Raw genomic sequence first — 25,438 nt, forward strand, 5'->3', positions numbered from 1 at the left:
ATCTCTCTCTGTCTCTTTCAAAATGACGACCGGAAGAACCGGTAAAGGGAATAACTCCCTCAACCGGTGAGGAGCCGTGGCTAATTAACGTCTATGTCCATTGATAACTGCCAACAAGGACCTCATGGGATCGTTTAGTGTTATAACGATGGTATTTATTCTGTCAAAGAAAACAATTATGGGAAATAATGAAATCCTTTATGATAAATATACTAGTCTTCAGGTTTAGAATAATGTTTCTGTAATGTTTACATCTGGAGCTTTAATATTTATATTTATATTACTACTTAATAATGTTTAACATTTCCTTCAATATTTTTTTTATTTGTCCGTCTATTCAACTGAGAAATGACGTATTTACTTGCCATCCCAACAAACACATGAACAATCAACTCATCCCTGACTGCTTGCCATTAAACCATACCGGCCATACCCACCATTACCCAAAGCTACAAAAGTATCCTCCTCTCAAATCAGAGGTGCCAAACTTTTTTTATTGAGGGTCATATCCTGAAAAATGTAAGGAGTCACTGGCCAAACAATAGTAAATGTGCAATTTTCAACCACTTACAGTACACTGCAAGAAAATCAGTGTTTCTAGACCAGCAAACTCCATGAGCCATAGAACATTCATATTCAATCAAATTAAATATGCAGCTAAACAGTTTAACATTACAGCAATTTATTGGTGTGACCACATATTATAGTAAGTATTTCTGTATCTGCTACTTTTGAATCTAATTTAAATCAATTAAATAGTCTTAAACTCTAATACAGTGCATGGCCCCAAGTTTCCTCTTACATTAGTATTTCTGATAACAATCAAAGTGCCCCCTTAAAATATTATGATTAAAATCTAGAAGATGCAAATCTTTAAGTCTAATTTTAAGATGTAACAAACAGAACAGGCAGAAATATTAAAGGGCTGGTTTCTGTGGCAAGCTGTTAGGGCAGAGATGAGTTCACAAAATTGAGTTGAGCTCTAGTGTTAAAACAGTGTCATTTATTAGAAAAACCCTCAAGCCATATCCTAGTTTGTTCTTTTTTTCAGTTCACTGTGGGCCATTTAATAACTGGGATGTAGAGGTGTAGAAACATGCAGGCAAATAGATACAGTTGAAACCAGAGAGAATTTTATATTACTTTCTTTGAGGTCAAAAGTTTACATACACCAAGAGTACTATGTCTTTAAACAACGTGGGCAAGCCCAGATGATGATGTCATGGCTTTTGAAGCTCCTGATAGGTTAACTGACAACATGTGAGTTAATTGAAGGCACACCTGGGGATGTATTTTAAGGCCACACCTCAAACACTCTGCCTCCTTGTTTGAAATCATGGGAAAGTCAAAAGAAATCAGCCAAGAAATCAGGGAGAGAATCGTGGAGCTCCACAATTCTGGTTCATCCTTGGGTGCAATTTCCAGATGCTTGAAGGTGCCACGTTCATCTGTGCAAACAATTATACGCAAGTATAAACATCATGGGAATGTCCAGCCATCACACCGCTCAGGAAGGAGACGGGCTCTGTGTCCCAGAGATGAACGTGTTTTGGTCCGACATGTGCAGATCAACCCCAGAACAAAAGCTAAAGACCTTGTGAAGATGATGGCTGAAGCTGGTAAGAAAGTGTCATTATCCACAGTAAAACGAGTCCTGCACAGACATGGGCTGAAAGGCTACTCAGCAAGAAGGAAGCCATTACTCCTAAAGAAACATAAAAAAGCCAGATTACAGTTTGCAAAAAGACACCAAGACAAAGACCTTAACTTCTGGAGACATGTCCTGTGGTCTGATGAAACTAAAGTGGAGCTGTTTGGCCATAATGACCACCGTTACATTTGGAGGAAAAAGGGGGAAGCTTGTAGACCTGAAAACACCATCCCAACTGTGAAGCATGGATGTGGCAGCATCATGTTGTGGGGCTGTTTTGCTGCAGCAGGAACTGGAGCTCTTCATAAAGTAGACGGCATCATGAAGAAAGAACATTACCTGGAAATATTAAGGCAACGTCTCAGGACATTAGCCAGGGAGCTAAAACTTGGGCGCAAATGGGTCTTCCAAATGGACAATGACCCTAAGCATACTGCCAAAATAGTTAAAAAGTGGCTTGAGGACAACAAAGTCAATGTCTTGGAGTGGCCATCACAAAGCCCTAACCTGAATCCCATCGAAAATTTGTGGGCAGATCTGAAAAGGCGTGTGCGAGCGAGGCGGCCAACAAACCTGACTCAGTTACACCAGTTCTGTCAGGAGGAATGGGCCAGAATTCCAGCAGAATACTGTAAGAAGCTTGTGGAAGGATACCCAAAACGTTTGACCCAAGTCATGCAGTTCAAAGGCAATGCTACTAAATACTAAGGAAATGTATGTAAACTTTTGACCTCAAAGAAAGTAATATAAAATTCTCTAAGAAATTCTCTTTCTCATTATTGTGACATTTAGCAAAAGTTAAATAATTTTGGTAATGCTAACGGACCTGAAACAGGAGAGGTTTAGTCTGATTTAACTTCAGACAGTGAGAAAAAAAGTGTTATGTGTCTTTTTGCACAGTGTATGTAAACTTCTGGTTTCAACTGTAACAATCACTAGTTTAAAGTATTTTAGGCCAACATGTAGGCTACAGCTTGAGACAAATCAATACTGACTCTATTTCATAGACATGTTTTGGTCTCCCTCTTGTGGAGAAAAATGTAAATATTTTCCGAATTGGAAACGTTTTTTTGTCATATATGTTTGCATATACAAGGAATTTAACTTGGTGATTTGACTTTTTTTTTGCAGTCTAAAGCAACGTTTTCCTATCCTCCAGTCTGGGTGCCTCCTTGTCCAGCTTATCCTTTTAAAACTGTGGCATTGTGTACAACACAACCGTTCTTGTGTGGCACAGCTTGAAAGATGAGAGCAAACAAAAGTCACCAGAACAATTTCATGTCACTGAGAATGAGCTGCTGTAAAAAAGTTTTAAAAAAAGTATTGTACTCTGAAATTTATTCTATCTAAAGACTATTATCAAAGATCAACAGGGTGATTTATACAAAACACATTAAGCTCAACATGAGTCAGAGGATGAACATTATTATTAAGGAGAAAAGGCAGAATGAGACACTGAATCTACCTGAAACCAAAAAGGATGCCTTCAGGACCTGCACTATGTTCCATCAATACAGTTTACTGAGGAAATAAAAGTGATCCTTTTCGTCCTGTGAAAGGGGGTGGCACACTTCATTATTTGTGCCAGTCACAGTTGAGAAACTAGCATTTTTACTCCATATCAACTTGACACTTAGAAGCCACCTGTAGCATACTATGGTATTGGATTAAGCATTTAGGATTACTTTACCCCCCCCCCCCCCCACACACACACACACACACACACACACACACACACACACACACACACACACACATTTTTATTATTGACTGGGTTGAACAAGGCCTACAGATTTACTGTAAATCTTATTTGTGAATACCAATACCACACACACACATTTACATGAAAAGCCAGCAGCCGACGCCTGTAGTTTCACGAGTGAATAATAATGTTGCGTTTAAGACCGCGGGGTTTCACGGTAATTACTCTGCTTCAATGGATTTAGCCATGAGCCTCTAACCCGTGACGGTCATGAGGGTTCTGTGCCCCTCTCTGCTCTCCGACATACTGAGTCAAGATCTTTGAGGAGTGAAGTAACATAGAGCTACAAGGACCAACCAGAGGAGGAACTCTCTGCAATCTAATTATCCAATTTGGTAAGATGATGGTCTGATTGTTTTGTTTTTCTAGCAGAAATATTGTCCTGGCCTACTGTAGAAGGTGTCGTATTGTGCAAAGCGTTACTTTTAATAAATATGACCTGATCAGACAGGACAAAAGATGATGTGCTGAAGTAGACTGCCTGGCATCAATTCATACTTAACATTAAATAAATATAGCTACTCATTTTCGTTATTTGCAAAAAAGAATCTCGAAATATTCACATATTTCTCTTAAGGCCTAGCACTTAGCACTGGGAGAGAGAGCCTCAGTCAACACAAGGTGAGAGACAGAGACGGGAGGAGAGTGCAACAGGACACGCGATGTGCCAGAGTAGTGAGGGCAGTGATCCATGATGTAGCCAATCCAATTTTATTTTGATAAGCAGGACGAATTTAACTCTGAAGGTTCAAACGCAGAAAAATCATATTCAGACAGCAGAAACTACTGTGTCACAAACAAACAAAAAAAGCCAATGAGGAATAGATGAACAAAATGTAACCGACAAAAGACGGACTTTATGTTTTGCATAACTTAAAGACGTTGCAGCCTGGGCAGTGGGGTGGAGAAAGCATGCAGATAATATATATATATTTTTCTAGAATGGTTAAGGCTAAAAAAATCCTTTAATGTTTCGATAATAAATATATGATATGATGCACAATAATAATGATTAATGAATATATGATATATTTTCATAAAATTCCCTTATCTACATGATAACAAAAGGGGTTATATAAAGGCAACAAATCATCATCCAAAATGATTTGATGCACTAAAGGAAAATATTTTGTTATAAAAGTGTTCACTGTGTTACTACTGTACAATGAACTTGGTCAGTTTCTAAAGTGATTTTCCGTTGACTTTCAGCTTGATGCGGTGCAATCGTACAGACGGGATGCCTCGTGGAGAGTTCAACATTTATTTTGCTAGCAGCAGAGGGGGATACGTCAGAGCTGAGGAGTAAGTGGATCAATCTTATTTTGAAATCAGGGCTAGATACCTTGATTATATCACATAGCTTTTTGTACACTGGTGGTCCTTAAATTAATGTATTGTACATAGCTGTATTGTGTTGAATACTATAAAACTGATATACCAAGATTATGTAAAAATGTGAATTTTGAACCACAGGGCAGTGGGCATAGTTCTGCTGGTGGTAATCCTGGCAGGGCTCTTCATCCTGGGCTGCTGGTACTTTAAGAAGAGGAGTGGCTACAAAATAATCAGGGTGAGACCATCAGACTTTCTTTAGCCTTGACATTGTATACTTAAAGTAAGGATTTATCTTTGTTATAATAAAATCAGGTTTTGGCTGATTCTGCAAAATTCCATACAAGCTATAAAGTGATTTCCACTCTTCATTTGCTAATTCATATAATGTGGCATATTCATGTGCCTTTATCTGATTTACTCTTTTAAGTAACCAAGTGTTCCCTTTTGTATATCTGTTCAATCAGATTTTCTCTATTTATCCCCAATAAATCACCTTAATTTATTGCTGTTTTCCCAAAATTCCTCACGTTTTTGTCTCCCCAGCAGAGCCCTAGATCGGGGTCACCAAGTCACATGGGAGGCCAGTTCTCAGAGGCAGGACCTTCAGCAGATAACAAGATGGCTCTAACTGACTTCGGCAGCTTCCGGCCTACGGTGAGGGACAGAAAGCTACCCCATGACTCGCTTTACTGGCCTTCCATTGTATCTTCCTGTTCCTAAATCAATTATTTTACTTTGTCAGGAAAAAGATTGATTACAATAATCAATAGCCAGACACATAGGAAGTATTTATCACTCTATTTAACCTGTACTTATCATTTTAGTACACCTTCAATAAACAATTAACTAGGAGGTAGTCTTAAGATATGTAGTCTGTTTACAGAGGGTTGTTAAGTACAACAGTATGTGAAGCTGATGTAATGGATGCCTGAAAGGGAGATTATTGTGTCACCAGACTAGGGGAAAGTTAAAAATGTTTCATTCCTGAGGGAGGTATGTGTGTCCATGTGTGCTGGAACACTGGAGGGAGGAGGATCAGATCAGCACCTTCACATGTGAGAGGAAACTGTAAAGCACCATGTCCATTAACAATGCCTATCCTTTTATACTGCAGTAGTTACCAGAGCCCTCAGAGAATTTTAATCACGCTGGACGCCCTGCTGAGTCCATCAAGACAAAGACCATGATTGTTAAAACCCAGAGAGCGCCGGAAGTTTCCAGATATGATGCTCAATTTGTGTGTAGATATTTTTGTAATGACATTAGCATCTATTTGAATATTCAGTACTTTATAAAACATAATAGAGATTCAGTGAAAATATATTAACTTGTCAGAGTGTGGAAATCAATTGTCAGAATTTTCTGCTGTTTTCATTTGGATGTATTTGTTGCACTCTACTCCAGGTTCCTAATGCTCCTCCCGCCTATGAGAAGATTTCCTCAGGGCCGCTGCCTCCTCCCTATTCCCCCTAAAGGACTTCTGAAGGAGACGGACAGACGTCTGAAGAAAAAGAAAGGAAAATACTGGAGAACAAACTGTTAACTTCATCTGTTGTCTGATGATAGATAATGTGATGGTTCCTTGCATTTCATAGCTAAATATACCAATAGATGAAACTATTCTATCTCTCATTTCGTAAAATTATTCACATGAACAAAAACACAATGTATATACTATAAGTTGTTTCATTTAACAATAAAAAAAATGATTTAAAAAGTCTGTGCATAAGGAAGCAGCTCAAACACGGGTTGGGGACAGTCGCATTGTTTATTCCCATGCAGTAATGTCCACATTTTGTTCAATGAAAATGTACCTAGTAAACATTTCTGAAAAATCTATATGGTAAAAATAAATAAATGTGACTTCAAAACATTTTATGAGCTCAAACATGTAGTACAAATTCAGTTATTAGTTTACTTATAGATCTAAAAAGTAAAATGTAGTTTTAAAACAGTTACTAGTTGAAAAAAGGACAACATGACAGAATCAGTTCTATTGTTCAAACTGACAAAGTAGAGCAAGTTCTACCAATGAATAGTATCCCAATTACTAGTTCTTGAAGCAGTATTTAATGGCATTGAAAAGTATTTAAAAAATATTTGAGATCAACTTCCTTTTATCTACCATTGAATTCTACTCCTTTGTTGTAAAGTGTCATTACTGGCCACGAAGTAAAAAAAAAATCAAAGAGTCTATAACATTCATCTGAGGGCAACCTCACCAGTTGTCACTTGAGAAAACCATCACAGTATACATTTCCAGTATGTCTGATTGAGCATACAGTTTACCTATAAGAAGATATAACCAAAGGGTATAACCTACTGCATCCTAAATGTTACTAGTCAAACTACAGCTGGAAAGCCGTTTTTAAACTAACCCCAGGATTACTACAAGCAATGGTTATGAGCCCTGGCAACACTAAGCAGCTGAAAGTGGTCTGAGTCCTCACATAGCTGGCACAGTCTTTGTTACTTGGTACACTTTCTGTCGGCCTGTGAAGGCTGCAAAGAGGAATCATGTTCGTGTAATGTTCCGGTGGGACTGTTGTGGGAAACCACTAGTGCATCCAGCGGATTGGAGCAGGTGACTGGGTTGACCTGGCACTGAACCGTGTTCAGAACAGCGCCGTCAGAACTAATGAGTAGCTTGGATGCCACATTGGTATGCATACCTAAGGATGAGGTCTGCAGACAGTGCTTTCCAAGAGCTTGATTGGTCGAAACGGCGGGCGGGTGGGTCATGTCATTTGTCTTTAGTGATGCGATTGGTTGAGCTGAAGCGATGGTTACGCTGCTGCTGGATGAAGGCGCTGTGACCACAGGTGCTGTTTCGAATGTGTTTAAAGTGCTTCCGATTGGTGGAACTGTAGCAACGGGCAGCGTCTGCATCCTAGACGCTGCACTTACGATAGGTGGGACAGCCACTGTTGGCAATACCTGTGTCCGTGTGCCAGCGAGCACCGGTTGCGTGACTGCAGGCACCGATTTTCTGACCGATGTGCCGTCTTGATGCGTTCCCGTGTGCACTGAAGCCCGCAATGGAGCGGTGGACGGGGCTGCTATTCCAACTGCCGTCTGCTGGGGCTGTATGCCTGGGCCTGGGGTTGTCATTGAAACCACCTGCTGGACAACAGAAGAATGCAAAGCTGGCATGCCCGCTAACACGGGAGCTGCAGTTGAGGAGAGGGGTGGCATGACGGGACTGGGCAGGGCAACAGCTAATGGGCTGCATAAAACAGGCAAGGATGATAACGGTGCTACTGCAGGCGAAATGGTGGATGAACATTCAGCTGGCGCGGGTGTACCAGCAGCTAACCTGATTGTAGTCAGGGCTGAGCTGAAAGCAGGGGCACCGGTTGCTGCTGGGGAAACTAGGGCTGGCACACTGCCTAATCGTGGCGGGGATGAGACCAGAGTGGGTGTACCTACAGGTGGGGATACAAAGTTACCAGCCTGTGCAGCTGGCAGCCTAGGCAGAGCAGACACAACATTTGTTTTACTGGGTGACCACGTTGAGCCCACGCCCGGCGTACCCGTTAGCCGGACGGGCGTGACATTTGGAGTGGTTGCAAGCAATGATGGACCAACAGCAGGTGTGCATGCTACAAAAGGAGAACTTATTACTGGCACACCGGGCATCCTGGCTGGGGATTGGGGTAAAACTGGTGCTCGAGGGGCTACAGTGACATGACTCGCCCCTTGGGGAGGTACTGATGCACCAGCGCTGGTAGCACTGGCACTAGGCACTTGTTGTGGTGCGGGGCTAGAAATGATAAGGACATGGCTGCCTGGACCCAAACCCTGGGGAGGGACTACAAAACGTGCATTGTTAAGGACGATCTGTGTGCCGGCAGCAAGAGGCGTAGAGGTGTTGATGACTATCCTCTGCTGGATTGTGCCAGTAGCAGAAGTGGTGATTGGGATATTGGTGGTTGTTGCAGAAGAGACGGATGTTTGGGTTTTACTGTGCGCTAGTTGAGAGGGTGATAAAAAGGAAGTGGTTTCCACACCAGTGCCACTTTGGATATTTGATGGATGACGGACAAGAGCGGGTGTGGAGGTCTGGGCCAGGCTACTCTGCCCACTAGTAGTTACCTGAGCAGGAGAGTTGCTGAACAGTATACTTGAAGGCGCACAAAGGTCCTTCTTGATCACGTTTCCTGCCGGCAGAATGGCAGCAGCAGATGTGGATGTGGAAGAGCCTGGTTGGGAGATCATGGAGAAGGAAGGGATACCCTTGAGCTGACAGCTGGTGATCAGGGAAGAGTTGGAGGCAAGCTGGGCAGAACTCATAAGAGGAGTCAGCCCAGTGGTGGTGGCTGTCGGACGGCCTGTATCTGAGGCAGACACCGGTGTGTTCTTGGGAGGAGAACGTGACAGGGCACCTATCATCTGTCCAATGGTTGTTCTCTTCCCTGACAGCTGGATTTGAACACCTGGAGACACACATAAGATATGTTTCATTCAATAGCTCAACGTCGATACTAGGGCGGAATAGCTTCACATTCATCCAACTACATTATGAATTCAACATTCATGTCCCATTGCTGCAAAATGTACAGACAAACAGACGGCAGACATGATGAGAATACCGTAAAAACATTACATCAAACAAACCCACCTGAGGGCAGAGTGATGTTCTTGACCTTAGACAATGCTTCTGAGCTGACGACAGGTTGGCCTGAGCTTAATCCCATCTTCAGAGTCGGACTAGATAATGAAGTAGTCAGCCCTGTTGCTATTGCCTGTTTTGGAGTGCTTCCCACAGAGGTGGTGGTGGTGGATGATGTTGTTGCTGCTGGCTGGCTGATAAACATGACTCTTGAAGTAGGAAGTGATTTTGCGTAAGGGGGCGTACCTTTTGATAAGGCTACATTTGAGGTGGAGGAAGAAGAAGGAGTAACGAGGATGAATTTAGTGACTTGGGATCTCTCGTCTGTACTTGCCCGCTTCACACCAGTCTTGCTGATGAACTCTGTTTGTTTCAGAACTTGGGGAACACCAGAATTGCTCAGTGATGGGACGACAACAGTGTTTTTTACTAATGAAGCTTGAAAATGAGAACCAGCAGCAGGAGTCTGCGCTAGCTGGCCAATCTTTGTTGCAACTGTAGAAACAGCTGCAGGGTTGGAGCCTCGACTTGTAGTCTGGCTTCCTGGGCTTGTAACAGAAACGCTACCAGTGACTGCAGCGAGCATGGGAGTTGTGAGACTGGAAGGGGACTTTAATAGTGAAGGAACCTGCTTCTGAGGCTGGGCCACCGAGATACTCGTCACTGCTGGGAACGTGCCAGGGGAAGTCTGAGAGGGAGCGGAAGGAGAGAGAGTCTGTGACGTCTTGGAGACGAGAAAGGCTTTCAGCTGAGGTGAGATGGTGATAACTGGACTGGTGGGCAAAGAACCAAGAGCATTCAGGTCCGAGGATGTCTGGACCTTAACGATGGCCGTGTTGCCTCCTCTAGTTGTTACCAGGATGGACTGCGAGTCACGGATACACACAGTCTTAAGCTCCTGTTTAGGGTCTGTGGATTTGATAAGCTCAGTAGAAACAGCACCTGAACGAGTTGTGATGGGTGAGGGGGGGACACCTTGGGGTGTGCTAGCTCGGGGGCTACAGGCTGGTGCCCCCTTGAGCGCTGCTGTGTTTAGGGCCCCCTGTTGCAGACGAGGTGAAACAGAAGGAGAGGGTGTCCTCGCCGTCCGGGCATCTTTTAGCGGGGCCACTTGCTGAACAGGGATTCTGTTTTCAGAAATAGTGAACCCAGGCACATTGGTGGACATACTGAAGGGGCTGGCCACTTTAGGAACTGGGGCCAGGGTGACCTTAGACTGTTGATATGAAGAAGGCACCTCTTCTTCAGTTTTGTGAATGAGAAAGTTAGAAGGCAGAATCACCAATTGCTGCCTAATCTTCTCCCCGGTGTTCTGGTCCACGACCGGATGAACTGAAATCTTGACCGGGCTGCTGCCGTCTTTCCTTACAAGGTGACCCAGCCCCTCGGGTACTTTGTACACCACTTGGACAGGACTTTTTGTCACAGTCTGGGTAGTTTTTGTCTGTGGTGATTTAGGAAGAGCTGCCGTCCCTGAAGCCATCCCTGGCTGTCGTCCTTGTGCCTGCGTTTGTTGCGAGTTCTGCTGGGAACTTGATGGAGAGCTTTGTGCTTTTGAGAGTTTTGTAGTAGTCACTGTAGAGGTAGGCAGGGAGACCAAAGACCCTTTGCGCTGTCCATCTATGATGTTGATCCCTGTAAAATCAGCAGGCCGTTTCATTAAGGTCACTTTGTTTCCCACGCTCTTAGCTAGTAGGGTGGGGATGGGCGTGTAGCCCTTAGGTAGTCCAGTGGTGGGATGGAGGATGGGGGTTCTGGGTGACGGTGAAGCCGCCAGGGCTGTCACCCTTGCTGCTCGTGCCGAGTCAGAATCCCTGGATTGATGTGATCGTCTCACTTCAGATCTAGATTGTGGCCCAGAGTCAGGGGTCGACGTAATGTTACTGCTGCCAGTCGGATTTGTTTGCAGCAGACTGACGTGTTTCTCTGGGCTGACCAGAGGTTGTTTTATGTGGTTTGGAGGTTTGTAGTTCACCGTTCTTTCTCCAGCAGACTCAGCCACAAACTCCCTGGTGTTTCCTGAGAACACGATAGAGAAGTCCGTTAGGGATCAATTAGCCATCTAAACAATGTCAACAGACAGGTAGTGACATTGATTTCCATTCCTCTAGGACCGTTAAACAAGCTGTGTTACCAGCAAAACACATTTTTTTATCGCTACAATACAGCAACCAAAATTCAAATACTGGATTTAAAGTGAATGACTTTACCTCCACTCCAAAGACCTCTGGGAACCATATGTTCCAGGTCCTCCTCTTCTGATCGCCCGTAATGATCCGAGAATGAACACACCTCCTTTCCCAAACCCCCCTCTTCATCATCGTCATCATCATCATCAGAGGATGACGACGACGAAACGCTCTCCTCACGCACAAAGTTATTGTAGTCGGGATGCTTCTTGAAATCCTCAAATTCCTTCTTCAAACGAAGCCTGATGTAGAAGCAAGAGAAGAAGAGATTTGTCTCCAGTCCAGCAGAAATTTTATGACGCAAAAAGCTATTTAATCAAAAATGCGGTCAGTCATATGCGTTGTGCTAGTCAGCTGAGCTCAAACTGCATAAGACTGAGAATTATCATCAGACAAAAATAAGTCTATGTCCTGATAATAACATGGAAAATAAAATGTTATTTAAAAACAAATCATGATGGTTGGATCCAGTCATTGTTTAAATGTCAAATGAGCTGTACCGGTTCCTTTGGTAGGCCTTAACAAGTTTGGGTTCCCAGGGCGAAAGCTCATTCAGTAGTCTGATTAGAGTGCTGTGGAGGTCTTTCACTGCTTCTCTCCTATAATACCACCGACCCTGTCGATTTAAACATGCAAAGGAAACCTTAGTCAAGTCACCAACATTAAAATGCGTGACAACATTGTATACTCCACCAAATAAAGAAGGCTCTTGGGGGCATGTGAGTAAATCCTCTTGGCAGAACTAGGATTGCCACCTACCAATCTCTTCTTGATGCTCTCCAGGTCATCGAGCTCGTCTTCTGTCTTACTGATCAGCTCTCGCAAGTCCTCAAGACTGGTGCACACCAACTACAGAGGAGAAAGCACAAACAGAGTAAGTCATTCTGAAAAAAGAAAGAGTAAAAAAGAGGGGGAGAAGAATGTAGAGGCTTAAAGGAAAACTGCCTTTTTTCAGCCAGTTTTTTTAATGATTACTCAATTAATACAACTGCTAAATAAATAAGTGTGTATATTTCAGCATGAGTGGGACTACCTTAAATGATGGCTCAACTGGAGGTTCATCTTTAATTTTCTTTAAAGATTCAAGCTTTTTTCCTGTCAACAAGAGAACAGTTATAATCACTGAACCAACATATTGAAAAACATATTTAAGCAATTTATGAAAAATGTCCCATATGGCATTGTGACTTTGATTGCTCACTTACAAATTAGTTTGATGCAAGACCAAAAGAAACCATTGGTCAACACTGAGCTCTTTCTCACCTGTTTTATGTTTTTTCTTCTTGTCTTTTCTTTTGATGGTTCTGGAAACTCTCTGCACAGCAGATGTGGTCGTCTCAACCGAGGACGGCCTCATCCCGTCGACATGCTGCAGTTGATTGCGTTTTCCTTTCACGCTCGGCAGTTGTTCCTCCTCTCGCTTTTTCTTCCGCTTTTTTTTTTTGGTCCAGATTTTGTCATTCACCCTCTCTTCGCTCGAATTCTGAGAACTCTCAGAAGACAACTGTGTTACTTTCCCTGACGCACCACAGCAGCAGTCCTGCTCCTCAGGTTTAACATTACTGCTTTTGCAACGATCCAAACAGGGAGACCTTTGGTATTGTTGACCGGGACTTCCTCCCTCCATTTTGTCTGGTTTATTTGGAGAGGCCAGGTTCACTAAGCGAGCAGGTGATCTGCCCGTGTAGCTGTGCTCCCCTACGCTCAGACAGGGCTCCTGTGTCTCTGCTTTAATGGTGCGCATTGAGCTCAATGAGAAGCCCCGCTCCCGTTTCAATGCGAGTCGCTTGGATGGACGCCCCAACTCCACCGTCTCTTCTTTCAAACTCATTTCCACATCACTTCCTCCAATCGGACTAGCGTGTGAAAAGGAGTTAGTGTGAATTTCTAAGTCCAATTTGGAGTCTTCACAGGAGTCTCCATCAGAGGACCCTGATTCAGACCCCTCCTCCTTCTTCGGTGACCACGATTCAAACATTTTTTTATCTTCCTCTACTTCCCTTTTTCCCCCTTTGAAACCCCCAAGTGTCTCATTAGACTCTCCTGTGTCCACTGAGCCTCCATAACACCCTCTGTCACTTGTAACCCCTTCCTCCTTCATTCCATCCGACTCCTCAGCCTCGCTCCCTGGCTCTATATCGGCTCGTTTGACCCATACGGAAGGGAAAGGGAAAACTGGGGGTGTGCCGGGGCTCTGGCAGTAGATTCTCAGGTCTGCCCCGCAGAAATGTGGGAAATGTATATAGCAATTCTCCTTGCCGTCATAGCCCAAAATAGACTCCCTACATTCATGGATGGGCTGGGCTAGGAGGGCCTCCTGCACATATTTCTGTGTCTCATACACATGATCACACAGCCCCTTCAGAAGCCACACTCGCTGGTAGAAGGGCAGCGAGTGAAAGGGCTTCTCCTCCAAAGGACTCACCTCCCCGAGAGTGCGGAAAAACTGGTGGGAGAGTCCCAGCTGCTCAGCCCGAGCCGGCTGATCGTGGGAGGCACCGACAGCTCGATACCAGCCCATGACCCGCTGCCTGAGTTCTGACTCCCAGCGGCGGTAAGGTAGGACGGGGCGGCGGTGCAGAGTGGCCCTCCGCTGGGGTGGGGATAGCAGGGAAGACATGATTTTGGACAGGAGGAGGTTGCAGCGGGGCATCAGCAAACAACGCTCAACATCGAAAAATACAATCTCAGGGAGGTTAAGTGCAGTCTGAGCAAGACAGAGGAAGTGCCCTATAGCAGGGAGTTCCCAAAGTGTGTCCACGGTGTGAGGGGAAGCCTGTGTCAGCAAAGTCTGCTCCCACTCTTCCACCTCTTTGGCTGACATTTCCTCTGCTTCTTTCTTCTCAAGCTCACGTTGCCTAAAAAGTCAGAAAAAAAGACATTCTTAGCGGGTTCACGACAGCAATTTTTAAATCTCTCTCAATTATTCACTCACCTCTTCTCCTCCTTGGCCCTCTGTTGTTCTTCCAGCCGTAGGGCCTGAACCATGACAGACTCATGGCCCCCGACAGTGATGGTAGCCAGGCTACGAGGGGCCAGCCTCCTCCTCGTCGAGGTGCCCCCTGAACTCCGCTCCTCCTCTGCACCGAAACGTCCTTTAGACGTAACCGTCAAAGTCGTCTTCTCTCGTAGTGTCCTGGAGTTTTGACAGACGCAGAAAAAAATCGCGTCATTGTGAGATTATGGTATGCTACTGAACATCTCTCATTAATGAAAAACAATACATTTACATGTTGCTTACCTGGATAGCAATGTAATCTTCTGTTCCAGCATGATTTCCAGCTTTTGAGCCTGTTTGGAGATCCAGTGGTCCACACCACGGTAGCGATAACAGTTCTCCAACATCAGCCGGAAGTCTGCAACAAACTCTGTTATGGTCTCATACTCTCGGTTGATGAACTTCTCCTCCATCCTCCGGAAGCACATCGACTGCCTGAGCTGTGCCTGACCCCAGCCGCGGACCCCTCCAATACCGTGCTGGGCCTCCTGGTGGCCGATGGGATGGAGGAACGGACCGGTGATCCCTTTGTGCTTGTCCGAGAGAAAGCCTGTGAATATCCTGTACGCTTGTTGGACCTCATAGTTCATATCCTCCTCGAAACTATTGCTGTTGGTGGAAATGCACACCTCGGGCAGAGAGAGGTCACTGTTAGAAAACTCAGTCATGCCATCATTGCTAAGTGCAAGCCGGTCACCCTCAGCAGTGACATCGCCACTGTCGCCAGGACAGTACAACGCTACCATAGTCTCAACCTCACAGGTGCCATTACTGAGCCCATCCTCCGTTATGATCAGGTCAGTGTCTTCAGTGCCGCTGTTCACCCATTTGGATTGTGAAGACATTATGTTGGAGTTGTGCTGCTGGGGTGCAAAGTCTTGGTCAGTCACATTCAGATGTTGGTTGCAGAACAATGGTTGGCTACAAGCTGTAGTGATTTGGTCTGTCACATCCAACTGATCCATGCTCCAGGCACCTGAAGTGGGTAACAAGGGTCACATCTATGGTGAACATTGATGCTGCAAACAACAGCATGCAAGAGTTTTAATGCAAGGGAAAAATCTAAACCAAGACAAATAAACAGAGCTTAATGAGCATTTCTATTGCGAGGTCCTCAAGATGTGACAGCAGGGAGATGATGCGTTCATACCTAACATACCAAAGTTTGTTGACATTACAATTCCTGACATGGCAGGTGCTCACCTTATTGTATCCACATGATAATCTGAACATTTTTATAATAATGTGATTGTGTCCAAATGACTAGCAGTTAAACTCTTTTTCTCTACCTGCCTGATCTTTGCAAACTTGTAATTGTCCCTGGATCAATGGCTAGCTAGCTTTAAAGCTATTAGCGAGCTAGCTAACGGTAGTTAAAACAACAATAAGTAAACAAACTTTGTTCTGCTTCCTCATGGAGAGATCTGCAGCTCACTGCCTTATCACGTCCCGTCTCCTGTCACGTGCAAATAAAGACCACAAGTGACTAGAGGCAGGGCAAGTTAAAACACATACCTCGACGTTTTCAGTGCAGCTCCAGACACGCACCAGGCAAAGACAGCTTTTAGCAAGCTTAGCAGCCACGGCGGCTCGCTAGCTAGGTTAGCTTGCTATTGTCTCCAACCTGGGGCCTGCAATTGCTGCGTTCGCTGTCCATAATGGAGAAACTGGAGCAATTAAATGTCGAGCAGATAAAAAGTTATGCAGACCTCTCATGTCGTCAGCGCACGAAGTGATGTCAGTGACAGCAAGATAGCTAAAGGAGCATTAGCCGGAGTAACGCTAGCTAGCTGATTGTTCCGACAAATGCATAACAGTTCATTTTCACTAGCCATCCGGCTAACCAGCTAGGTTTTCAAAGTTGACAGTCACTTTATGACAAACACATTTTAGTAAATTTTAGAGGCAAATTTGCGCCATGTGTCGGATATCTTCTGAACCCATGTAGGCTTTACAAGAAGCTAGGAACCGACGACTACTACTGCCTGGCTTGTAGACAACCGTTACTCTACCGTTCACTTCACTTCCACCCTGCGTGCGCCCGATGCAAATGTGCGCAGCTTGACGTAGCGAGCTGGTCGCGTGTCACACTAAATTGTTATTTTGTTTTTTTTGGTCTATTGCTGACACATATTCACTTGTATACCTTTACACTGAATTCTTAAGCTTATTGTGATTGTGTCACCCGACCCGTTATCACTGAAAGAGGAGCCTCTCGAGACAGCTCTCATTCGAAAACATTGAAACAATTGCACATTATCGACAAAACCCACTGTGCACAACGAGTCAGCAGCATAAGATTGTAAACTGTTATTGATAACTTACAGCACCATTCAATTAGTTGCAGAAGAGAGTCTCCTCCACATACACAATACTAACTTTTAACCGCTAGATGTCGCTAGTCGTTAATGTACAACATACAGATGATGAAGACGGGGTTTTATTTGCCCCTTGTTTAGTCTCTCAGGTAGATCTTGGCTACAGGTTGTTTTTTAACCGACTCGAAAAAGCTCCATCACATGCTTATTCATGTCGTGGCTATTTCTGGACTATACTGTGTGTAAATCGTATCGCTGGAGGCAGAATTTCTACACTGCTTGGAAATATTGACTACCTGACAGACCTCAACCAGGGCAAATGCACCTCAGTTTTTGTTTTGGCCGCTGTATGTAGACCTCCACTGCTGAAAGTTGAGGCGGGGGATTAGAGTTGATAATCACCAGACTGGTCTTTTATAACAACGTTCCTGTACATATATACCACCCCATATTGTTTTCATATAAATGCAATGTCTTTTTTTAAGCCACATAAGCAAAATGCAGAAAACACAGCATCGGGAAAGCGTGCAGATGTAGGCCTATATAATTCTGAAAGAACGTTTGCCGGTGGCCCCCTCAAGGAGGTCTCCAGCTGGGACAGTTGTTAATTAAGCAGTTATGCCACGAGAGGCATGTGCTTTACATTGATTTTAGCTCAGCTTGGAGGTATAGTCAGGCAAGGGGTTTTCAGTCCAATATAGGACTTCTTTTCGCTCATGTGCATTGCAGTAGTGTGCATAAATACTGCCCATGATACTGGGCTCTAGGGGGACACTTACAGTGGCTTAGTTCTAGGCTTCTATATAATTTGGGAAAGCCAGATTTATGAGGCAGTTTATAAAAAAATTGCTAATTGGAATTTTATTGGTCTTTTGATTAGTGTATTATAATTCATCATATCATCATAGTAACAATATTATATGACATGAAAAAATGCTCAACTGAGACACTGCATTTCAGTAATTAAGACTAATATTCCTACAATGAAAGATTTAGTTTTACATAAGGCAATGAAATTAATTCAACCATAGTTTGGGGTCACCTGTTATATTAACATTTTTCTTCTTTCTTTCAATAACAACTTCTTTAACGGAGACGGGGGCTGTTTCTATTTAAATCTGCACACATTTTTATGCTAAGTTTCCAGTTTCTGTTACCAAAGTCTGGTGATTTCTTCTATGTGTATTCAACTGTTGCTTATTTGTCTCTTTCTGTCCTTTCTATTGTCAGTCTGGTTGAATCCTTGTACAATGTTTTGTTCTCCATCTACAGGACAAGACTTTATTTGTTGCAAACCCTTCATACAAAAGAACAAAAGAACATTTATTTGTAAAAGGACTTTCTTCAACCTAAAACCTAAAAGCATGAAAGACAATTCAAAAATAAAGAGTAGTCCTCTCATACAGTTTCTGTGCAATAGTAAGTTGCACTAAATAAAAGTGCATTGACAAAATTAATCAAAGGCACAGGAGAACAAGAGACATTGATGGGCACATTGCAGATAGACAAAAAAGTTGGTAACATCTGTGTGCAGAATAGCTACTAAAAGCAGCTTCACCCTGTTTGGTTCTAACACAAGGTACTAACTAGCCTACAAACTGACTGCTTCCTATAGATCTTAGGGGCCTAATAGGTTAATTTTCAGGAATATCAGGCATGTATTTTGGCCAAAGGCCATTCAATGATTTGTAAACAGGCAGCAGCACTTTAAAATCAATTATATAACTACCTGAGCAAATGGGCAAAGCATTTCTGTTTCTTGTTAGCACTGAGGCAGCTGTGAATGTGCTGCAGTTGTATAATTGTGAGGACAATAGACATGAGACTTGGTCTAATCCTATAATATACAACTACATTTAACCAACAGTGGATTACCAGCCAAACAAAGTGGTCCCTAGGGTCACTGTGTGACGATTGCTTTGTATTTTTGATTGATTGTGATTTTGTTTGAGAATATAGTAATATGCACTTCTAAAGATCAATGACAGATGACCCTGACAGAGTCTTGGAGCGTCTATGTCAAAGTCTACTTTTAAAACCTTAATTACCACAGTCGATACTGTGCCTACATGATCTATTGATGAATTTGTGTTTATTCAAGTTGCCACACAGTGAACCTAAAGTAAAGTATCAAAAGTAAACTCATTATGTAGCAGAGGGGCCCGTGTCAAAATTATATTATTAGGCTACGTATTAGATGTTAGCTTTTTATTGAATTGTATGCAAAGTAACTGTCAGACAAATATAGTGGTGTTGAAGTATAAAGTAACATTATTGAAATGGGAATTAATAAGTAACCTGGAACTGCAGTGAGGGTCCTAGTTTTGGAAGGAAAAATAGTTTAGGCTAGTATATTGACATAAATAACACATAATATATGAATAACTACTTGTCCCTCTGTTTTGCACATACATAATATAAGATTGATAAGTAGAACCACTATAATAACTGCATACAACTGTACTGCAAAGGCCTTCAGACGAGGCTATGTATTTATTTTTTACATTATAGGGAGAGCTGTGCCTTTAACTGCGAGCTGCGCTCGCTTGAACGTTATTTCGCGAGATTTGCTTGGCGCCGCGACCTCATGTGAGACACCTCCTGCGCGAGCCAGTCCGACGTTACCTCTGCAGAGGAAAACGCAATGGAGCCCTGAATATTTGTCAATTCCATCTCATTTGACCCCAGGAAAAACAGCACTCGTATCCAAAATACGGCTTCATCTGCTATTTATTTGAGGCTTAACAGGGCGGTGCAACAATGTGGATCCAGGTTCGCACTATAGACGGGAAGGAGACGCGAACCGTTGAGGATCTTTCGAGATTGACCAAAATTGAGTCTTTACGGTTGAAAATACAGGACATCTTCAGTGTAAGCCCACCACAGCAGCGCCTATTCTATCGAGGAAAGCAGGTAAACGTGATTTTTGTGTCGCTCCCGTCATGCAACAGTCTGTTTTTTGATGTTTTGGCAGGCGTTTGGTGCTGCTGGAGAGTGAGTGGTCCTCCGGTTTTTGTAGCCGTTTCGGACCCATGCGAGCTTCCTGTTTTGATAGGAATTCGCCAATAGTTGTTGCGCAAGAGCCCGGGGTACGCGGTGTGCCAGCCCCCCGAGAGAAAAACAGCCGTATCGCATGGATGTATTGGTCGTGTAATACAACCATATTGCATTGTTTTGGATTTTCCGCTGAGGGAAACCTGCATGCAACAAATGTCTCCCCTACGTAGACATGTTTGTTTACATTGCCGCGCGCGAGAGAAAAGAGAACATCGTCCTCCGTTTCCACATGTAAACCAAAGGAGTGCAGCGCAAACAACCAACGCGCATCACTCACCGACGAGCACTTGTTAAACCGAATTAACGGCGCCTTGATTTGCACGTGCATCGACGACAGCCATCGTCCAGATATATATTTATCAAATTGCGCTTTTCTGTTGTGTGTTTGAAACGTGCGTTAAACTGCACCGAGCCCATTAGTGAGCCATCAGGTTCGTGCGTGTGGTGTTATGATGATGATGATGTTAATGATAATTTGAGAGAGAGGAGGGGACTCGTGGCTCCACGTGCCCTGACATCTAAGCAAGTGTAGTGTTTACACCGGGCGTCACTACGGTACGCACACTGTACAGTGAGGACGGACTATAAAGATGGCTACCTGTCTTCTATTATCCAGACAATTCAGTAGTGCACATAGTGTATACACAGATTCAGAAGGACGCGTGTCATGCTTCCTGGGCATGTTTTGTATACAACAAAGGACTTTTTCAGATATTAAGTCTTACTTCAGTACCATATGATTTGTAAATAACATAATAACAATGTGATTATATATATATATATATATATATATATATATATATATATATATATATATGCGCTCATATAAGCACTTTATCTCTCCATATAATCGTATCATGAAAAATTCAAGACATTGATTTATTTGTGATAAGTTCTTATTTTCTGTCAAATATTTAAGAAACTACTAGAAATATTTTTTTTTATATTTTTTGAAAAATATCGTTATCCTTGTAATGTTGTGATAATTATTCTTTACAATATTGATTTTGTCCTTAGTGCCCATCCCCACCTTCTATGATATTGAATTATATTCTCTTCCCTTATGATGTATCAATCAGGATTTTATTCTACATCATCAGTGTGACTCTGGAAGTTCATTACAATTTAAACACTAGTGTCATTGTACATTCTACAATATGACTGGAATTGTTAAAAAACAACAGTGCTCTGGGAAAAATAAGTTTGAGACGGTGTAACAGTGTCCCTTTCTTTGGGAGGAAACTAGTGCAAAAAAACACAAAGATTGTTCAAGACTAAAATAATGTCTTTGGTTTTAATGTTACAAGCAGGCTGGAATTAGTATTGACTGTCCTGGTGGGATGGAAATTCCATACTTTTAAATCATGTGTTAGAAATGTGATGATTCATTTCTTACTGAATGATGATTCATATGTTAGTGTGAACAGATGTTAGTGTACTTTGTCTCTCTCTCACATTGTGACTGATGCAAGTTTAATGTTATTAAATGCCAGCAGCTGGGGAAGACGAGGGTATGAAAACTGTAATCTGCCTTCCTGACACACACACACACACACACACACACACACACACACACACACACACACACACACACACACACACACACGTGTTTGTGTGTGTGTGTCATGGGGGATTGTTGCATGCCGCGTGCATTGCAGCCTCAAAGCCTGTGGTTTATTTTCCTGCACTACATGTAGCGCTGTAATATGACAAGAGCTCATTCTGAATAGAAGTCTGTTTCATTCGCTATTCATGTTCTGTTAGTTTGAATATGTAAACACACAGTATATGAAATAATTAAAACATAAGAGACAGACATAATATGTAAAATGTGTGAAGGGTTAGTGAAGGCCTTCACTGTATCAGCTGTTGTTCAGTAATAAGCAGAAGCACTGCTGACAGGACACTGGTGCCATGGTTTATTTAGTATTAAAGCATAACATCACAAAGCTGATATTAACGCAGTGTGACTGCCAGGCATATAAGCCTGCAGGAAGCAAGCGGCCCACATGTTGTGTTGATCTGACATTGTTTACATTTAGTCACACTCGCCTTCATTCATGTGTCAGGCAGCATTATAGGCCACGAAATTCCTTATTAAATGGTCTTCTGCATGTTGACGCTGTCTAACCTACTTCCTGTTGTGTACATAAAAGATAATGAAGTCACATTCAAGAGCATTCTGAGTCACACAGGCCACAATGGGTTGAGGTTCTCCTCGGTTTGTGTGCTGCATATGGAGAGGAAGAAAATACTTTAAGTATTTTGAACGAGTTTAATTCCTAGAATGCTAATGATTTCATCACTGTAGTCTACAGCATATGATTTTCATTTGTCAAAAACAGTGGTTTACTTGGCAAAATTAATAGTGGCAAACCATTACTTGAAGAGAGATATAGTTTTGCACCAGTGGCCTTGGATGCATTTTCCCACATTTTTAATTGTAAACTAGTAGAAAAATATGAGCAAATCCAACAAAAACAACAGAACCATGCAACTTAAAAACACCATTGACAAAGCAAGACTGCTCATCAACATTAACCGTCACAATGTAGTTCATTTTTGTTTGCTTAAGCCTTAGTTCATGAATTCTCTGTTATGCATGCTGGAGTTGTCATGTCCTGTTGGAGCTGTGGTTGCGAAGGCTTGGCCTGTGCAGTAAATCCTGTACTTCCTTCATTTCACTGGAAAATAAGTGGGTTTGGTTAATTAGGGGGATTTCCATATGTTAAGTAATGCATGGAATGAGCCAGAGACCCGTAGCGTATACCGTACACTAGCTTACACGCGCGGCCTGTTAGGATTTAGACTTGTGGCAGAATAACTCAGTCTAATTCCTTTTTCAAAATGGCGTCTTGTTTTTCCCTCCAGCTCACTGCGCACGCTGCCTCTCCGGTTCAAAGTCATGCTTGCCCTTGACTCAGAAGGGTCTCGAGCCAGCAGCCACACAACTTTGCCTCAGTGTTTGTTTGCAATTTGCCCGTGCCCTCCTCATTGTGTCTCTGTTTCACTTGGAGCAACATCTCATATCACACGCAGACACACACACACACACACACACACACACACACACACACACACACACACACACACACACACACACACACACACACACACACACACACACACACACCTTCTACTGTCCTTGCAGCCTTTCGGCTCAACGCCCACTGTCACTTTTGTGGTAGACTTCTCATTTACTGATTTAAAAAAAAAAAAAAAAGGTTTGGCCTGTTTATGAAATGGTTTAGAGCTCCACTTGTATTGCGTCCGTGTGCTTCAAATACAAGGCTGTAGCTCACTTGTGTGTGTGTGTGTGTGTTTTTTTCCCCTGCTGGGGCAGCAACATGTTTAAATGGTTGGGCTGTCCTCTGCTGTTAGCCGTCGCCTATTGTTGGGGCTGTAGGAAAGCTTTATTGGCTCTTTTCACGCAGACAGTCGCTGTGACCTAGATAGATATCGTCACAATTTGATTATACATGCATTGATGTCGTGGCTCCTCGATTGATGGGGTTTTCTTCGGGCATTGCCAAGCTGTAGAATTTCACAGAGAATGTTTAGGGGAAGTGGAGTTGGCTGCAGCCATGCATGCGCACAGTCACACCCTCCTTTGACAGATAGACCGGACAAAGAGCAAAGACAAAGAGAGGAGGCTCTAAACCTCCACTACAACTGCAAGCTTTCTGACACTCCCGCAGGTTTTCAAAGTTTTGCCACACCTTCTCATAGAAGCTTTTAGCCTGCGTAGTGGTCAAATTTCCAACCTGTCAACTGTCGACTCTTGCATTGTGAATAGTAGTGTTTCTCCCTTTTATAGTAGAGTTTTATAGCTCAGATTACTGGAGGACTGTCCAGGTTAATAAATCCAACTGTCTCACATTTCTTGAGTTTAGGATTCTTGTGTCGATAATGGCACATGTTTCCAGGTAATAAACGTATAATAATATGTTTGGTCATTTCATAACCAAAAACCCCCCAAAAAAACTACGATCAGTTGTGAAACAAAATAAAAAGACAAGGAAAAGATTGTTGTCTTTACGCCAAACTCAGTTATATGGTAAAAAAAAGACTGGGTTTATAATTCAGATGTAGAAACCAGAGTCAAATAATAAAAAGAGCTGCATACGGAAGCAAAAAGCAACCTTTGTCACCTTTCCAGGTAATTTGTGCTAATTAACAGTGGAGCCTTTTTTGGGGAAAGGTCGCCTGTGGGCATGGATGAGGGATAAAAGAGCAGAGATGGAAGCTTGGTAGATGGGAGGCACACAGACACACCCCATGTCATTGTTTTTTTGGAAATCTGACCTATTTTGTTCAGCTCCTTACTAAGACTGCCTGTGGGCGGAGACGAGGGCGATGAAGAAATCGTGTAGGAGTAAGGGGTCCGGATGGCCTGCTTAAGCAAAACAGGCACATTTTTTTTCTCCGGTATGAAATCCCCTCTCCACCAGCAGCGTTGGTCCGGCTTGGGTTTCCACACAGTTAAGCCTTTTTGTTAGAACTACAGACACCGATACTAAACGGGCCACCATGATTTCTTTGTCTTTTGATTTTTGATTTAATGGCTAAATGTATTCTCTCAATGCTATGCAGCCATAGATACGTAGGTGTTGCTTAGTTAGTTTGATTTCAGAATGATTTCTGCATTCACTGCTTTTTAAAGCCTTACAATTAGCCTAGATCCTGTGTGACAGCATGGTACGATAATACAACTTATTATAGTCAAATCTCTCCCCACCTGCAGTTTCTGCTCTATGATATGTATTATTGGCTTTAGTATTGTCATAATATTAACTCATTTGTTCCATTATTTGATATTAGCTGGTATAGAACAGTTGTTTTTAAAGTATCTCAGCAGCCACAGGTCTTTGTCTTGTCTTTGTTTGATGTTCTTTCTGACATTAAACTTTGGTTCCTGTTACAATAAGCGATTAGTATTTGAAAGACTCCCTGTCCAAACAGAGAAATTCGAGGTGTTAATTTTATTTCACTCAACGATGTGACAAACACACACACACACACACACACACACACACACACACACACACACACACACACACACACACACACACACACACACATACATACACATACACATCGTTTTCATGCTGAGGATTTTTGACTCTGATTGGTTTTAGTCTTTTGAGAAAGCTTCAAGTTAATTGTCTCTGGTTTGCCTAAAGCTTTGTTGAGATGTGCGCTCGGGTCTCTCTCTGAAACACACATTACACTGAGTCACACAATGAAGATACCAGAATGTGTTTTTTTTTCTGATCTGCATTATTTATGACGAAGGAGAAAATGCCATATCCTTGATGTTATTCATCATGCACGCTACGGAAAGTCAACAAGACAACATTTCTGTTAAAGAGCTCGTGACCTCCGTGAATATATCGAGCATTCTTTCTAACATTGCCTGTTTAGATGGCGGTTCTTTGTTTGGGGGGGGGATTATTCAGCCGGTTATTACTGATGTCAGGGCTGTCGCACCTCGCAGCGAGAGGCTGATCACACAA

The 25,438-nt window shown here is 42.9% G+C and overlaps 3 protein-coding genes across 5 annotated transcripts in view; 2 read left to right on the forward strand and 1 right to left on the reverse strand.

The window, feature by feature from the left end:
• Positions 1-3,650: 3,650 nt before the first annotated feature.
• On the forward strand, positions 3,651-6,408 carry mlana (melan-A). Of its 2 annotated transcripts, none has more exons than XM_068705533.1 (5): positions 3,651-3,748; positions 4,623-4,715; positions 4,887-4,983; positions 5,292-5,402; positions 6,153-6,408. In XM_068705533.1, the coding sequence occupies exons 2-5, from the start codon at positions 4,627-4,629 to the stop codon at positions 6,219-6,221; spliced, it is 366 nt and encodes a 121-aa protein (XP_068561634.1). In that variant the 5' UTR covers positions 3,651-3,748; positions 4,623-4,626; the 3' UTR covers positions 6,222-6,408. The 2 variants fall into 2 exon arrangements, with proteins under 2 accessions (XP_068561634.1, XP_068561635.1); XM_068705534.1 differs by having other exon boundaries at positions 5,295-5,402.
• An 89-nt stretch (positions 6,409-6,497) lies between these two features.
• Positions 6,498-16,525, reverse strand: LOC137869080 (uncharacterized bromodomain-containing protein 10). The gene is made up of 10 exons (XM_068706215.1): positions 16,063-16,525; positions 14,791-15,523; positions 14,485-14,685; positions 12,813-14,407; positions 12,583-12,644; positions 12,309-12,398; positions 12,050-12,165; positions 11,571-11,791; positions 9,370-11,379; positions 6,498-9,184 (listed from the first exon to the last, which is right to left on the reverse strand). Exons 2-10 carry the CDS (start codon positions 15,510-15,512, stop codon positions 7,218-7,220), a joined length of 6,984 nt encoding a protein of 2,327 aa, XP_068562316.1. The 5' UTR covers positions 15,513-15,523; positions 16,063-16,525; the 3' UTR covers positions 6,498-7,217.
• A 2,955-nt stretch (positions 16,526-19,480) lies between these two features.
• Positions 19,481-25,438, forward strand: part of LOC137869081 (E3 ubiquitin-protein ligase UHRF2-like) — a 30,634-nt gene continuing 24,676 nt past the window's right edge. For both annotated transcript variants that reach the window (XM_068706216.1, XM_068706217.1), the window contains exon 1: positions 19,481-19,778. In XM_068706216.1, coding sequence (XP_068562317.1) covers positions 19,626-19,778 — 153 coding nt within the window. In that variant the 5' untranslated portion in view covers positions 19,481-19,625. The remainder of the gene's footprint in view (positions 19,779-25,438) is intronic.

Source organism: Cebidichthys violaceus, unplaced genomic scaffold (assembly GCF_023349555.1).
Source record: "Cebidichthys violaceus isolate CVI_PGR_0920_01 unplaced genomic scaffold, fCebVio1.0.p SCAF_12, whole genome shotgun sequence".
Lineage (NCBI taxonomy): Eukaryota > Metazoa > Chordata > Actinopteri > Perciformes > Stichaeidae > Cebidichthys > Cebidichthys violaceus.